This window comes from Neofelis nebulosa, chromosome 7, assembly GCF_028018385.1.
Source record: "Neofelis nebulosa isolate mNeoNeb1 chromosome 7, mNeoNeb1.pri, whole genome shotgun sequence".
Taxonomy (NCBI): domain Eukaryota; kingdom Metazoa; phylum Chordata; class Mammalia; order Carnivora; family Felidae; genus Neofelis; species Neofelis nebulosa.
Genome location: NC_080788.1, coordinates 110,943,252 through 110,959,773, shown reverse-complemented (window position 1 = coordinate 110,959,773; position 16,522 = coordinate 110,943,252). Strand labels below are relative to the sequence as shown.

At 42.0% G+C, this 16,522-nt stretch overlaps 1 protein-coding gene and 1 long non-coding RNA gene across 4 annotated transcripts in view; both read left to right on the top strand.

Annotated features, from left to right (window-relative positions):
* Positions 1-4,354: 4,354 nt before the first annotated feature.
* Positions 4,355-16,522, top strand: part of PPP2R5E (protein phosphatase 2 regulatory subunit B'epsilon) — a 151,129-nt gene continuing 138,961 nt past the window's right edge. The window contains exons 1-2 of one of the 3 annotated variants that reach the window (XM_058739270.1): positions 4,355-4,938; positions 7,169-7,332. In XM_058739270.1, the coding sequence (XP_058595253.1) occupies positions 7,176-7,332 (157 nt within the window). In that variant the 5' untranslated portion in view covers positions 4,355-4,938; positions 7,169-7,175. The remainder of the gene's footprint in view (positions 4,939-7,168; positions 7,333-16,522) is intronic. The other 2 variants (XM_058739269.1, XM_058739268.1) reach the window with 2 other exon arrangements.
* LOC131517330 (uncharacterized) lies at positions 11,069-11,877 on the top strand. The gene is made up of 2 exons (XR_009264526.1): positions 11,069-11,374; positions 11,636-11,877. It is a non-coding gene; the product is annotated as an uncharacterized LOC131517330 (long non-coding RNA).

Below are 16,522 nucleotides of genomic sequence, written 5' to 3'. Positions count from 1 at the left end.
TTTTAGAAGCATACGGATATTGTAAGATGCAAATTTTTGTTATTGCTAATGACTGCTGCCACACACTTCTATCATTTAGCATGGGAGTGGTCTGAAAGGCATGCCTCGTTTCCTTGCTTCTTGTTTTCTTCCTGTCACAGTGGGGTAAGTCAGAATAAAATTTCGAGGAAAAAAACTTTCTTGAAGTTTCTAGATGGATTAAAATACAAAGAAAGTGCATGATTATGGTCATAACCAGTATTTATTGAGCAGCTAACATGTGCCAGACACACGTAACGTAGTAAATGCATAACGTCACATAAATGTGAGTACTACCCTGTGAGTTAGGAAGCGTTAGTCTGTTCATTTACAGGCCGGGAAACCAAGGCTGTGAGAAGCAAATAATTTGCCCCGGCTCCTGACTGTCTGAGCTGGGATCCCACCTCAGGTACATCTGATTCCACAGTCTATGTTTTCGGCATCGTGCTTATAATTAGTTATAGCTTTAATTCAGTTAATTGTGAAATTTAACTATTTTAGAAGCGAATTTGTTGCTTACGGTGTGTTATTTTGTTTTATCCTGTACATAACAAAGTGCACTTGAAGCTGGCTATCACTTCCCCATCAGTGACGTAGGGCCCCTCTTCCTGTCTTGATCCATCAGTGACCTAGGGCCTCTCACTGCAAGGTAGGGACCTGGAGCACCCAAACATTTTAAATCTTAGCCAATAATTGTACACATGATCACATGGAAAGCCAGGAATAACCTACAACCCTGAGGCACATCTGAAAATCTTACTGTGCTATTTGAATTGCGACCCAAGGAAATGCCACTGCTGAGGGGTTTCCCAGTGTAGATAAATGTGGCTTGAAGAAGTGTTACAGCAGAGTCCCCTGTCTACACTAGCTGTGTGTATACTGATTTTCTTTTTTTTTTCCTAAGAAAGCAGCTCTTGCCTCGGGCTTTTTCACTATTTTTCCCTCTCAGCCCAAAACCAGCTTTCAAAACATACACATTTTGGGCTAGTCAACTTCTAGGATGATATATAGGTCTTTTCCTCCATTACTGGTTGATAATTGATTTGATGATACTTCTGCTTATTATCTTACCCTTCTTTAGTTCACCAGTCAGCTACCATTTGATAGTCTATGCCTTCTAGTCTCATCGTATGACCAGCCTGCCAGTAGATTCCAGCAGATTCGCGATAAGCTCAGCCTTGATATCTGGGAAGTGAATGCTTTCATCTGATACCAATGAACAGTTTTGTCACTTGATGATGGCTTCCCAGATGACTATATTGTATATTTTTGTATTATCTAGAGTAACAAGTCTCCAAACTTTTTTGACCATTCATTCCCATCAGTATGTTTTTTTGGAGGCAGTTCTTAATCAAATATATGCATATTTATTTATAAAGTACAAACATACGCTTTCATTTATAACTCAGTCACAATATACGCTTAGGGTGAAATTCATTGTTAATGACAGTGGATATAAATCCTCATTCACATAATCTCCTTGATGAATTTAACATTTTTTTTTTAAAGCCAAAATTTGGTTAGACTTGTTAGATTGTTATTTTAACTTTGAAATATGTCTGTCAAAGATCTGGTACTAGAAATTGCAGTTCTGCCATTTGCTTGTTTTCCTGTGGTTTCTTTTTTTTTTTTTTTTTTTTTCAACGTTTTTTATTTATTTTTGGGACAGAGAGAGACAGAGCATGAACGGGGGAGGGGCAGAGAGAGAGGGAGACACAGAATCTGAAACAGGCTCCAGGCTCCGAGCCATCAGCCCAGAGCCCAACGCGGGGCTCGAACTCACGGACCGCGAGATCGTGACCTGGCTGAAGTCGGACGCTTAACCGACTGCGCCACCCAGGTGCCCCATTCCTGTGGTTTCTTAGCAAAGGATTCTTCTAAAGTTGTCTATTTTCTACCGGTTTAATTAAACCTAGATAACATCATCAGTAAATCCACTTAGTCAGAATCTAGCAAATTGTAAGAAGTCACTACAAGATGACAGGGACTGACTGGACGGGACCACCACTGCCCACCGTTGGAAATGGGTAACTTCCAGTTTTCTTTGAGGAAATCTCGTATGTTGTTCTAGGCCAAGAGAAGATTCCATGGTCAGAGTGCAGGTTCCCTTATTCTGTACATAAAATATTAATTGATCTTAATGACTTTAGTTTTCAATTAGAATTAAGCATAAGCAGATGTCCTCATATTTTATTCTTCTGCATTCCAAATGGATTGCCTCGCCCTATTCCTGAAATATATACACCCCTGGCTTATGTGGACCCCTTTAGAAAATATTGTCCAAGGAACAATTTCTCACATAGGCAAGGATGTTCCCACTTTAAAAGACCTGCTCATTTCAGTTACCCAGCCATTTTATAGAAAATGAGTTTTGAAATGAATTCTTTATAGAGATCCATAATTTTCAAGCTAAATCTCCACTCTACAAAATGTGAAATGTTCTAAGCAGCAGCTGTGAGCATTTCAAACGTGCACTACTCCTTGACGGTCCAACTGTTGCCAAGGGAAATGGAGTTGGCTTTAAAATCTTCCTTGGTTTTAATTCTGCATTTCCCTCAATCAGAGAGCAAACTGGCTCTGCATGGCTGGGACACTAAACTTTTCATGAAGACTGGCATGTGAAATTGAGATGCAGAAATGCAGTTTTTTGAAGGTTGGAAGAATGGTATTCCAGCCAGTTTTATAAAGCCTAGTGGTGGACTTTTAGAGCAAAAAAATGGGCACTATATATACAGTGGCAAATCATCTGGAGTCAGTAGGGGGAACCGCTTCTACCTAAGAGAGCCATTTTTTCCTGTTTCCCATTTCAGTTCAAAACCACATTTTTTTTTTTTTAAATCTTTCATGGCACAAACAATTTTTTCCACGCAAGATCCGTTCCTGGGAGTGTGAATAAAAATTTGCAACACCTGAGTGTTAACACAAACAAGAAATGCAATGCATTTTGTTTTTGTTACTTGTACATATGGTACCTAGTTTTATTTCTTAACTGTATAGAAAACATGATAAAATGCCGACGGGGAAAAACTAGGCTCCAAAACAACACACACAAAATTAAAAGAAAAAAATACCGGAGGGAAGTACATCAAAATGCTAACAGTGTCTAAGTTAAATTTTTTCCCACAAGTTTTTAATAATTGATCTGATATTTGTAGTTAAGCATTAAGAATTTTCTTCCCTCTCAACCGCCCCCCCCTCCCCCCCCCCCCAAATAAAGATGTACGTAGCGTGCATTCAGATAGAGTGACAGTCCCAATAATTCTCTGGAATTTCATCACTTGGGTTTGAGCTCACCAAAGATGCAAACACTTCCCTAAATACTTTATTACTTCATCTAGCTAGAGTTGAGTGAAGTCTTCTCCATAAACTCTTCTGGATCCAACTTGCCAATTAAAATCTCGCAAGCTCCTAGAGTCTGGAGCTGGGATGCCCCGAGCTCTGTGCAGCGGGAGGGCCCAGGTAGTTGATCGGGATAAATGATTGCAGAGCACAGAGACAGCATTCCCACCTGCATGAGCTACACTGAACTGGCCTCTATCAAGGCTTGCAGGAGTTTCAGGGAGCGGACATTCAAAACAGAGGTTTAGGGAAAAGAAGACGAGGCGAGACAGAATTCGAAGCAATACCCAACCCTTGGCCCAGGCCCAGAGGTTCAGATTTCGGTGCCAGGTCCCACAAGGTTCAGCCGAGAGCGACTGCTGGGGGTTTCACAGAGGGCTGCAAGGGGCCCATTTACACCAACAGTGGCGCACAGGAGTGGGCAGGAGATCTTATTTTCTTCTCCGCTTATTTCAGCGCTGGTTCCCGTCCTAAGTGGGGGTCCTCCACCCCAGCCCAGAAAGACCACCCTAGGCGCTGAAGGGCGCGGATTCCAGGCCCGGGGTTCCCCCACCCTTAGCCGACCCTTGCCCTTGGAATCCTCTGCTTGAAGTCGACCGCCGCCCAGAGAAGCCGCATTGCGTGGAACCCCCCCACCCCACCCCCAACCCATTGATCTATCAGTCGCACACCTCCCGGCTTTCAGGAGCTCCGCACAGGCCTAGCGGCTGTCGTACCCCCCTACTTCACCCTACTCAACCGCCTAGCGGAAGCCGCAGCGGCGCGGCCGGAGCTCGCGGCTGCATCCGGGTCCTTCTCGCCTCAGCCCAATCCTCGGCCTCGTCTCTTCCCACCCTCCTGATTCTCCGCCCCCCCCGCCGCCAATCCCAGATCTGCTCTCAGTCGAACCTGCTGGCCTGGGAGTGAAGGCGGAGGCAGGCCAATGAGGATTCGCTTCCCGTTTGAAGCCTCCAGTGAGTGGGCGCCGGAGGCGGGCGCTGTTGGCCAGAAGGTTCGGTTGCGCGTGTGCCATGGACTCAGCCGCCCGGTGATATTGACAATAGGAGAGAGAAAGGGGCATTGACGGGGACCCACCGCGGGTACCAAAGGGCGGCTCTGGCAGCGGCGGCTCCAGCTCCAGCGGCTCCTCCTCCTTCTCCTTCCTTCTCCTGCTGCCGCTGCGGATCCAGTCTTCCTCCCTCCCTTCCCCCCCTCCCCACGTCGTCGCCGTCGCCGCCGGGTCCGGGGCAACGAGCAGAGGCGCCGCCCGCCGGGAATGTGAGCGAGGAGCCACCGGCTGAGCCGCTACGGGGTCGGTGCCGATTTGATGGGACGGGCCCGCGGGGGAGGATCGTGAGGCCGCCGCCGCCGCCGCCGCCGGAGCGCTGAGGTTCAGGTCCGGCCGTGAGGCCTAGAGGCGCCGCCGCCGCGGAACCGGAGGGACGCCGCGCCGGACAGCCGTCGCCCCGGGCTCCCTGCCGCTGTCCGGACCTCCCCCCGCACGTCCCGGTCCCGCCACCCGCCCCCGCTGCGGCCCTCTCGCAGGTCTCCCGCCCCTCGAAACCACAGATCATCTTCGGATTCTTCCCCAGAAGCTTCAAGGTAACTTCGTCCCTCCAGCACCTCGGCTCGCCGCTTCCTTTCCTCTTCCCTGTCCTGAGGAACCTGCAGGACACCGGTCTCTGGAAGGCCTGGCCGGGGCAGGCGAGGGGTGCGGTGGGGTGGGGTGCGGGAGAGGAAGCGCCCGTCCCACTTGTCCGATTTACCTGCAAATGCTTGTGATGATGCTTCCCATTCACTCTACCCTCCTCCCTCCTTTTCCCCTCACCTTCCGGCATTGGAGGCATATTCTTGTCCCCCTTTATCCGCTGACGGGGGGCGGGGAAACACGGGGGGGGGGGATTGATGTAGTGTGGAGGATTCAGTAACAGCTTATCTTCTCCAGGGCTTGGGCGGGTGGGGTGGGGTGGGGTGGGAGCAAAGAGTAATTTAGCATCCCCACAAGGAAACCCATTCCCTGTCTTTCTCCTCCACCCTGGTACCCCCTTCCACACCGCCCCCCCCCCCCCCCCCCCCAACGGCTTGGATTATCCTGAACCCTGGAAATGCCCCGTGCCCGCTGCTTAGATGACGATAACGCTTCAGACGTCCTGGTCCAGGGCAAAACCTGTTTCCCCGGGCTTTGCACGGACCCACAGCTACTGCAAGTTCAGTTCTGCAGAGCTTTAGGGTTGAGATCCTTGACGTTTATTCTGGGCCGCGGGCAGAAGGGGCAGATGATTAAAAAATAAAAAAAAATACTAGCAATAAATCATCTTTAGAGATGGGAGGTGAGGAATAAAAACGAGACAAAAAGAGTGATGGAGGAACAGGATTTACTGAAATCTTGCATTGTTAGGGTTAAGTGAAATTTAAATAATTCACATACCAGATTGGAAAAGCTGCCCCTAAATTTACAACATACAAATGTGATGTGGAGCTTCTTGCTGATGCAGTCATTGTGAGAAATTTTAAGTAATCTTACTTCTTCTATAGTCATTCATAGCTTGCAATTCCATTTTGAATCTGTCACATTTTATTTACGGTTAAATTAGATAGATTTCTAAAAACTTTTTTAAGAAAGACAACCTAATGACTTCAAAAATTCCAAACCTCAAGATCCTGTGGTTTTATTTGTTTTCTGTTTATGTTTTTGTTATTTTTACCTTGTCGGAATCCATATAATCCAGATAACTTTTTATTCTTATATGTTCAGGAAGAAACTCCCTTACTCTTTTATTTAGAGGTTAAAAAACACTTGTCTTATGTATTGGAATGACAGGTGAGTAATTACATTTCAGTATTTCCCCCATATGCATTAATTTTATTCAAGTCTGCCATTAATCTTGAATGGAGCCTCAGTGCCACGGAAATGATGGCATCTGTTTAAATTGGAATATGAAATTGAGCTTACGGCTTGTGACTTTTAGGAAATAGCCTTCATTTTAATAATTTGAGAGGTTTAAAATCTCAAAGAACTGTTCAGTTCTCTCAGTTTGATGGAATGAAAACTAGTATTTGATGATGAACTTAAAGGGAACTCAACTTGGTTGTGTAAGTAGGGTGTGAATTTATGTTTTCATTTCAACTTTGGTGCACGACTTCATCATAATTTTGTGTATTAAGCTTTATTAACTTAAGATGGCTTCATTCAAAAAGAAGACTTCTTTGAAACGCTTTTAATTATGCCCTTTATGTGTTCTGTTTACAGTAATCTAACCTGTCCTCATTTGTGGTGTGGTATAGTTTATCATAGCTAACACAGCACATTGCATTAAAAGTCATGCCTAGATAGTTTCAGCAGTTGTAAATTTCACTTTGCTGTGATACATTGGTGTAGATTCTTGAAGTACATTAAGGGTTTTAACTCCAGAACCCATTCATAATATTAAATATCTTGTGAAAATGTATCGATGGAAGTTTTCCAGTGGCAGAGTAGCTCTAAAATTACTTCAGGAATCTCAAGATGAGAAGAGCTTTGCAGTTAGAAGATGAATAGATGGCTGAGAAGAGTTCTTCAGGTATAAATGAGCATCTTTAATGCTTATCAGAGTGGCAGCAGCCCAGCGCATTAGAACTATAATATTGCTTATGTGGTACTTCTGTTACTTCTGTTTTTTCCAAAATCTCATGTCCCCGTTGAATGTACGACTTTTCTTGATTGATGTTATTTGCTTTCTTCATCACATAATCCCGTTTTCATGAATATTGTATATGGGGGTTTTAGAATTTGTATAATTCACACGTATGCTTCCACCCTGGGGATATGTTTATGATGCCTCTTTCTCTTCAGTAGGGATATGTCCTCAGCACCAACTACTCCTCCATCAGTGGATAAAGTAGACGGATTTTCTCGGAAGTCCGTCAGAAAAGCCAGACAGAAGAGGTCGCAAAGTTCCTCACAGTTTAGGTCTCAAGGCAAGCCTATTGAGTTAACACCTCTGCCGCTGCTGAAAGGTAAGGCTCGTGACCAGGTGATGGATTCCTTTCCAGTTGATCTTTTTGTATCCATATATATAATTTTCTTTTCGTGGTATTTCATATTTGTTAAAGTTATGTGTTGCACATTGAAGGGATGGGAGATTTCAGACACGTTGAAGTTACAGTCTTTTTAAAGGGCTCAACTTAATATAAATAGCTGTGGACACATGAAAAGAAACTTACTATCAGGAGGATCTTTTACACTGATAAATAGAAAACCTGAATGCCAGAGAAACCCGAAGAGGCCTAGGCCTGTGTTTTTCATTTTTTTCTTCTGTTGACATTTAGATACATACATCATATGTGATAACAGCTACATATTGTACAGTTTTAGTCACAACACGTAGACCTAGTAGAGAGGAGATGGTACCGTTAACTTATATATAATAGAAAATGATGTTTGGGGGCGCCTGGGTGGCTCGGTCGGTTGAGCGTCCGACTTCGGCTCAGGTCATGATCTCGCGGTCCGTGAGTTTGAGCCCCGCGTCGGGCTCTGCGCTGACAGCTCAGAGCCTGGAGCCTGTTTCGGATTCTGTGTCTCCCTCTCTCTGTGACCCTCCCCCGTTCATGCTCTGTCTCTCTGTCTCAAAAATAAATAAAAACGTTAAAAAAAAAATTTAAAATAAAAAAAGAAAATGATGTTTGAGAGAATTCGGTTTTAAAAATCAAGAAAAAAATGGTCAGTTAGTAATTGCTTCCATGCATTCTTGTTTTCAGATAGTACAAATAGGAAACATGACGATCATACTTGTTCAATACTACTTTTCTCTTTCCTTTGGAATGAATTCATATTTTAATATGAAACTGCTTTTCCTGAATGGACTTTTCAATTTTTGTTTGGGTATGTGGATACTTTTTTTTGTGCCTTTTAATTTCCATCTGTTTGCTTGATGTTTATGAACAGGCGTGTTTGAAGTGCATCAGAACACAGCATTTATAGCATGGAAACTATCAGAATCTACCTCTGAAGGTTGATCTCTGTTTGCTGAACACTTGAGAGTGAGGAGAGAGGGAGCACGAACAACATTGTGTACTTTCGTGGTTCAGAGGAAGTCAGAAAACCTGGTGTGCTAGTTCATTAATGAGCATTTACTTCTGTAACAAGTTTGTGAAATTAGAAGGTATTATAAGAAAAACTGGAGATCGATTAGAAAAGGTCCTCAAAATGTAGCCTAGGATATTTCAGGCTTCTGTTTTTCCCCATGTGAACTTTTTTTTTTTTTTTTAAAGTTTATTTATTTATTTTGAGAGAGACAAGAGAGAGTGAGTGGGGGAGGGGGGTAGCGAGAGAGGGAGAATCTCAAGCAGGCACTGTGCTGTCAGCACAGACTCCTATGTGGAACTCTAACTTACAAAACTGTGAGTCCATGACCTGAGCAGAGGAATCAAGAGTTCAACGCTCAGCTGGCTAAGCCACCCAGGTGTCCCCTCCCCCCCTTCTTTTTCTTAAGGAGGGGAGAATTGTAACTCAGATTCTCATGTTTGTACTTGAAATTGGTGGAGACTAAATGAATTCTGATGACTATAAAGATGATGTATCTACTAGTTCCTAAAGATGAGCTCTTATGAGTCTGATGGGGGAGAAAATTTTAAGCTAAAGGTTTTGCTAAAATGGGGAAGTCTTTCCGAGATTTTAGAAGAACAAGGAAAAACTGTAGAAATAAAACTAATCATGCTTGAAATACAAAGTTGAGAGGTGCATGGATTCCTTAGTAATGTATTTAATCTGAACTAGACATATAATAGCAATTAGTATCTTTATCTGGCAAGGGACTTTTTTCTGAGGAAGTAGATTAAACTTTTTTAGGTTTAGAAAGAATTTTAAACTTTATTGTTATACTCATTTCTTGGGGCTTATGGTAAATATTTAAATTAGAACTGAATTGACCACTCGTTGGTTTTGTGGGTAGTGAAGAGGCATGCGTGAGAAGAAGTTGACACATTTTAATATTTTGTTACTCCTTTTATTGTGGTAAAATACACCTAACAAAACATTGACCGCGTGGCTATTTTTAAGTATGCGTTAAGTGTGACAGTTAGTACATTCATGTTGTGTGCATCCATCACCACCAACCTTCTCCGGAACTTTTTTGTTTTCCCCAACTGAAGCTGTGTCCCTTAGGGGCACCTGGGTGGCTCAGTCGGTTAAACGTCCGACTTCAGCTCAGGTCGTGATCTCACAGCTCGTGAGTTCGAGCCCCGCGTCGGGCTCTGTGCTGACAGCTCAGAGCCTGGAGCCTGCTTCCGATTCTGTGTCTTCCTCTGTCTCTGCCTCTTCCCTGTCCAAGCTCTGTCTCTCTCTGTCTCAAAAATAAATAAAACATTAAAAAAGAAAAAAAAAGAAACTGTATCCATCAAACACTAACTCCCCATTCTCCCCTCCCCTCAGCCCCTTGGTGAGTAACCACCATTCTACTTTCTGTCTTTGTAAATTTGCCTCCCCTAGGCAGCTCATATAAGTAGAATCATATAATATTTGTCTTTTTGTCACTGGCTTATTTTACTTAGCCTGCTGTCCTCAAGATTCACCCATGGTGTAGCACGTGTTAGAATTTCCTTTCTTTTAAGGCTGAATAATATTCCACTGTGTGTATATGCCGTCAGTGGACACTTGGATCATTTCCATCTTTTGGTTGTTGTGAATGCTGCTATGAACATGGGTGTACAAGTGTTTTCTTGAGCCCATGCTTTCACTTGCTCTGGGTACATGCCCAGAAGTGGAATTGCTGGATCATATATTTAATTTTTGGAGGAATTGCCAGACTGTTTTCCACAAAGGCTGTACCATTTTATGTCCTTACCATCAATGCACAAGAGTTGCAATTTCTCCGTATCCTCACCAGCATGTTATTTTTTGTTGTTTTTTTGTTTTTGATAATAGCCATCATGATGTGTGTGAAGTGGCATTTCATTGTGGTTTTGATTTGCATTTCCTTTATGGCTAATGAATGATGTGGAACATCTTTTCATGTGCTTATTGGCTATTTGTCTATCCTTTTCTCATTTTTAAAGTGAAGTCTGGTCATATTGAAAAATTTCCAAGAGCTCTGCTCTCCAAGAATGAATTTTTGTGAACTTGTGTATTTTGCCAGTGTGGGAGAATTGGAGAGTAACAGGACCATACAGTATTAGATACAGCCACAGCTTACTTCCAGATGGACTAAAAGCGATTCTTGTGTAGTAATCATGTAATGGGGAAATATTCTGGAAAGCATCCCACAAATTAGATTTCCGTATCTATAGAACAACAAAGAAGTATGGTCAGATACAGACTTCAGAAATGTTCCTGATTTTTATAAAATGCTCCTGATTTTTATTACAAATTTGTTAAATGACATTTGATTGTCTTGTAATGGATTGAATTTTATTTGTGTGTTGTCTTCTCACCAACTTTAGGAAGTAATTTATGGAATGTAAAGAAAATATAGGAGGAATTTCTTTTTTCTTTTTTTTTTTTTTTTTACCATTTCCTTAGGAGAAACCAGAGTAAATTATGTGTGCCTACCAAAGGATAGTTACTGATTTAATTCTGTAGTATTGCTTTGACCACATTGGAAGGTTTGACTTAATTTTATTTGGTGGTATAATATAAATGGCAGTTGGATTTTGTGGGTTGCATTGTAGAATAAAATAAAAATCATGTCCTCAAGATCTTTAATTTTAGGGGAGTTTGAAAATGGAAATTGTGTAATTTTGTTAGTCATCCAGAACTCACACATTAGGCGTTCATTAATGATCACTTGTTTTGCGTGTATGCATTATCAGAATGGTTATTATATGCATCGTATTTGACTGACTTGTAAGTAATACTGCCATTAACTCTTAGCGTTGTAATATTTATTTATTTTTTGGGAGAGCTCAAGCAGGGGAGGGGCAGAGAGAGAGAGAGACAGAGGATCCAAAGTGGGTTCTGTGCTGACGGGCTGACAGCCGCAAGCCCGATGTGGGGCTCAGACTCCTGAACTGGGAGATCATGACCTGAGCCAAAGTCGGGTGCTTAACCAACTGAGCTACCCAGGTGCCCCAACTCTTAGTGTTTTAATTTTTTTTTTTTTTCAACTATTTTTGGGACAGAGAGAGACAGAGCATGAACGGGGGAGGGGCAGAGAGAGAGGGAGACACAGAATTGGAAACAGGCAGAGAGAGAGGGAGACACAGAATCGGAAACAGGCTCCAGGCCCCGAGCCATCAGCCCAGAGCCTGACGCGGGGCTCGAACTCACGGACCGCGAGATCGTGAGCTGGCTGAAGTCGGACACTTAACCGACTGCGCCACCCAGGCGCCCCTACTCTTAGTGTTTTAAAAAAGTCTCTTCACTTGCAGAACTGTAACAAAGCGAAAGGAAAGTTTCATCTATTTTGCCTCTTTTCCAACAGGTGGGGTTTTCAAATTTATATCAATGATGTTATTTTCTACAGAAAACAATGCCGGCATGTTTTTCTGTATATATGCGTGATAAGTTCCCCGGCTTTTCCTCCGCTGTTTGTAGTGACATTGTAGAATAAGCCTTTGAAATAGAGACATTTGAATTTTCTCCCTCTTTACAGACTTCTGAAAATGTCTGCAGAGAGTCCTAAAGTTTTTGAACTTGAAGGACCCTTACTCAAGGGAAATTCAGTGAAGGTTTTAGTGCCTTTGTGCTTGATAAGAAGGTAAAGACTTGGACGCTTTCCTTGTGCCTACACGGCATGACACGAAGCAAGCTTTGATGGTTATCTGTCTCAATAAGTACGGTTAAACTAAACAGGTCGGGGATAGACACGCACATTTACAATAATATTATAATTAGTAGTAGCAACAGTAGGTACTACCTGGTTGGGTGATTTGTTCTCTCCCCACCCCATCCTCCTCCCGTGCCCTGTTTCCTTTTTTGACTTTAAAAGATTACATAAGTTTAGATTTGAGTGAAATGTTTTTGAAAAGTACTGCCTCTTTGAAGATGGGGTTATAATGAGAATGACGTCATCATTTCTAGTCTCATAATTCGTTATACGTTTTTGAGGCGTTTTGCTAATAGTTTGGACCTTCAGTATTAAACATTCCAAAAACTATAACGACTTGAACGTTTCAGCAGAAATTCTGCCTCTTGGTGTTAAAACTTTTACATTGGTAACATTGTGTTTCTACAACATTCTTTCTTTAATTAAAAATCTTTTTTTTTTTTTTTTTTTTTTAAGCTCTAGGCTTGTGATTCAGCTTACATTTTTATTTTTGAGGGTGACAGTCTGTGAGGACTTTATTCAAAAGTTTGTTTTATTTACTTAGAGAGAGTGCTTGTGTGGGTGTGTGAGTGGGGGAGGGGCAGAGAGTGAGGGAGAGAGAGAATCCCAAACAGGCTCTGTACTGTCTGTGCAGAGCCTGATACGAGACTCAATCTCACAAACCATGAGATCATGACCTGAGCCCAAATCAAGAGTCGGATGCTTAACTGACTGAGCCACCCAGGGGCCCTAAGGACTTTAAAAATCCCAATTTAAAACTAGTTTTTGTGGGGGCGCTTGGGTGGCTTAGTCGGTTGAGCGTCTGACTTCAGCTCAGGTCATGATCTCACAGTCCGTGAGTTCGAGCCCCGCATCGGGCTCTGTGCCGACAGCTCAGAGCCTGGAGCCTGTTCAGATTCTGTGTCTCCCTCTCTCTCTCTGACCCTCCCCCGTTCATGCTCTGTCTCTCTCTGTCTCAAAAAACTAAGTATTAAAAAAAAATTAAGAAAAAAACTAGTTTTTGTGCTTTTCTAATTTTTGGATAGGCTGATTCTTTTTCATCCATATGTGCTTTGTGTAGCGTAAAGAAGGAATAGGCAGAAATAGTTCTCGATTTTTATAATGGGTTAGTGCCCTAAAGCGTATTTATAATGAGACTAGTTTCTTAAGGAATAGCGTCCTTTATTTTAGTGTTTACCATCTTTCTTGTACTGTGCAGTGTCCCGTGGGGAAAGTACTTGGGCTTTGCCACCTGCCAGAGTCCTAGCTCACTCACAACTTGTGTTGTCTGGGGCAAGTATGTCAACTCCTGAAGGCCTTGGTTTTCTTGTCAAAGGGGGATGATGATAATAATCAAGAGCTGTGGCAGTGCCACATTCAGTAAATACTAGCTGTTGTTATTTAACTGGGATTTGAGAAGTTAAAATGTGAATAGTGTGGAATTATTTCACTTTTTATATTTTTTCAGCAAAAAGTTGGATTGGAAATTTCTCAGAAAATTATGAAACAAGACCATAGTTTTGCAGTGATGAACCTTTTCCACCAAAAAATTGGAAGAAACCGTTTACCAATGTATTGAATTTGGTAGACTGGTTATTTTAAACACCTTTGATTGGAGATTTTCACCTAATGCATTGGTATCCTGCTCCATTTTTTAGCGTAATGCTCTTATTTTTAATGTATTCATTTTTTGAATAGATAATACATAATACAGTTACATGGTTCAACTCTCAAAAAATACACAAGGATATATAGTGAAAAATCTTCTTCCTGATTTGGTTCTTCCACTCGCCCTTCCCTGAAGCAACCAGTCATGATATTCTTCTATAGAAGGTATAGACATTCTTAAACCCTTGATTGAATGTGAAATGTGTTTTGCAGCCTGAAATTATATGCACATTTTGTATGAGTATGTCCATTGTTTAAATGGAAGGATTCTGTTATATTTTTCAGATTCTCAAAGGGGTTTTTGAATCAAAAAAGGTTAAGAACCATTGATCTAGTTTGTATCTTAGATTAATGATGCATGTTCTTTAGACAACTAAATTGTGGTGTTTGTGTGTGTGTGTGTGTGTGTGTGGTTTAAAGAAATAATCATAAGCTTCCCTTTTAAAGTGGAAGCATGTCTGTAAGTTAATAGGTGTTAATGTTCAGCTTCGCAGCCTTTGAGACAATGTGGCAATGTTTTTCTTTTGGGGAAGAAATTACAAGATCTTGCAGAAAACCGAGTGTCAGTTGCACTGTTTTCATGTGTGAAAGATGATATACTCAGTTGTAGTGAGGAGGTATTTCATTCGCTCTTTAGGGAGAAATATTTTTTCTTTACCTAATAGTTTATAGTATAGAGAAAATTCCCGTACAGAGTTGTACGTGGGCCAGAAGATATTAACAGTAAGCAGGGGCACCGGCGTGGCTCAATTGGATAAGCATCTGACTTTAGCTTAGGTCATGATCTCATGGTTCGTGAGTTCGAGCCCTGTGTCGGGATTTGTGCTGACGGCTCAGAGACTGGAGCCTGTTTCAGATTCTGTGTCTCCCTCCCTCTCTGTCCCTCCCCCACTCATGCTCTGTCTCTCTCATAAATAAACTTAAAAAAAATAAGCATACCTGATTTATTAATCATTGAAAAGTAGGATAGCAAGGTGCCTGGTTGGCTTAGTCGATTAAACATCCGACTTCAGCTCAGGTCATGATCTCACCGTCCGTGAGTTTGAGCCCTGCGTCAGGCTCTGTGCTGACAGCTCAGAGCCTGGAACCTGCTTCAGATTCTGAAGGGGGCTTCTTCTTCAGCCCCTGCTTCAGATTCAGGGGCTCTCTCTGCCCCTCCCCCACTCTCTCTCTCTCTCTCTCTCTCTCTGCCTCTCAAAAATGAATAAACATTAAAAAAAATTTAAAAAAAAGTAGGATAGCAAGTTACATTCATATCACATTGTTTTTGAGTGTGATAATTAGTGTGTAGTTCTTAACCTTGGGTTCGTGGATTTCTGGTTGGGGATAGGATGTGTGCATCATGAATGGACTTTGGGGTTCTTTTTTTAATGTTTATTTTTGAGAGAGAGTGCATAAGCAGGGGGAGGGGCAGAGAGAGAGGCGACAGAGGATCTGAAGTGGGTCTCGGTGCTGATAGCAGTGAGCCCAATGCGGGGCTCGAACTCATGAACCGTGAGATCATGACCTGAGCCAAAGTTGGACACTCAATTGACTGAGCCACCTGGGTGCTCTGGGCTTTAAGGTTCTAAGACCCTCCCAAAATTAATGTAAAGTTTCTGTGAGTGTGCATTTTGTTTTAGAACAGAGTTCACTGCTTTCCTCAGATTGTGGAGGATTTAGCCCTACCATTCTTGCTCTTTCCTCATAGGTAAGAGCTTTGGAGTTAGACTAAAAGCCTGGGAATTGTTAATATTTTCTGAGTATTACGTTAGCTGTACGTGTAAACATATGCTTTATACGCTTAACACTAAACGTGATAAGCTACAAACAGAAGTCATCATCATAATGTGGATCTCTCCAGGATATAACCCAGCCCAGGCATAAAATATTGAGGTGCCAAGTGAATCTTCTCATAAGGTGAAGCGGCCTTTTGTACCTAGAACTTTCTTCCCCCGACGTCGTGTGATTCTTCAAATTTCATCTCACATGGAACCTTCTTAGGGATCATCCTTCCTGACTCTTAAGACTGATCTTCTTTGAAGTTGCTGTCAGTTTGTTGTTTCTTGTTTTACATTTATAATCTGAAATTATTTTTTGTTAGTTGGTTCACTTGTATGTTATCTGTTTCTCCTCCCGCATTAGAATAGAATCTTCAGTGTAGAAACCTTGTTTTTCTTTTCTCCAGGGCTTAGATCTGTGCCTAGTACATAGCCGGCCTTTGATAAATATTTGTTAGCAAATTAATTAACATTGTTAGTTGACATTTCAGTTGTTAGTAATGGTAGCATAGGCATTTGTTTTTTCTTCCTTAAGTACTAAATTATTTTCCCCGCAAATCCAACTCATGCAGATTTTGTGTTAGCTTTTAATTTATACAAAGTCATAGACTTGTTTAATGAAGACTTTATTTTTAAAGGGTCAAATTGCCGAGTGTTCTCTTAAAATCCTGAGTGAGGCTTTGTACTTTGGTATTTATGCATGTTTCAGGTTAGGAACAGAAGTAGTATCTGGTGAAGGGAGGATGGAGTGGATTTTAATGTATGACATACTTTGAGTGGTTTCTTTTACTTGGAGGATTCATCACTTGCGTGTTACAGCAAATGTTAAATACAGTGGAATGCCTTTTTTCTGCTGATGTTTGAGGACTGAAGTATGGGCTAATCAAATCACCAGCCTTTCTTTCTTTACATAGTTTAAGAGGGAGTAGCATATCTGAATATCATAATGGATTTTCAGAGCAGGGTTTTATGGTTAAATTTCCTCATCGTTCAAACTTTTATTTTGTAATAATGTTAGCTCTTAATATTAGATGTTGT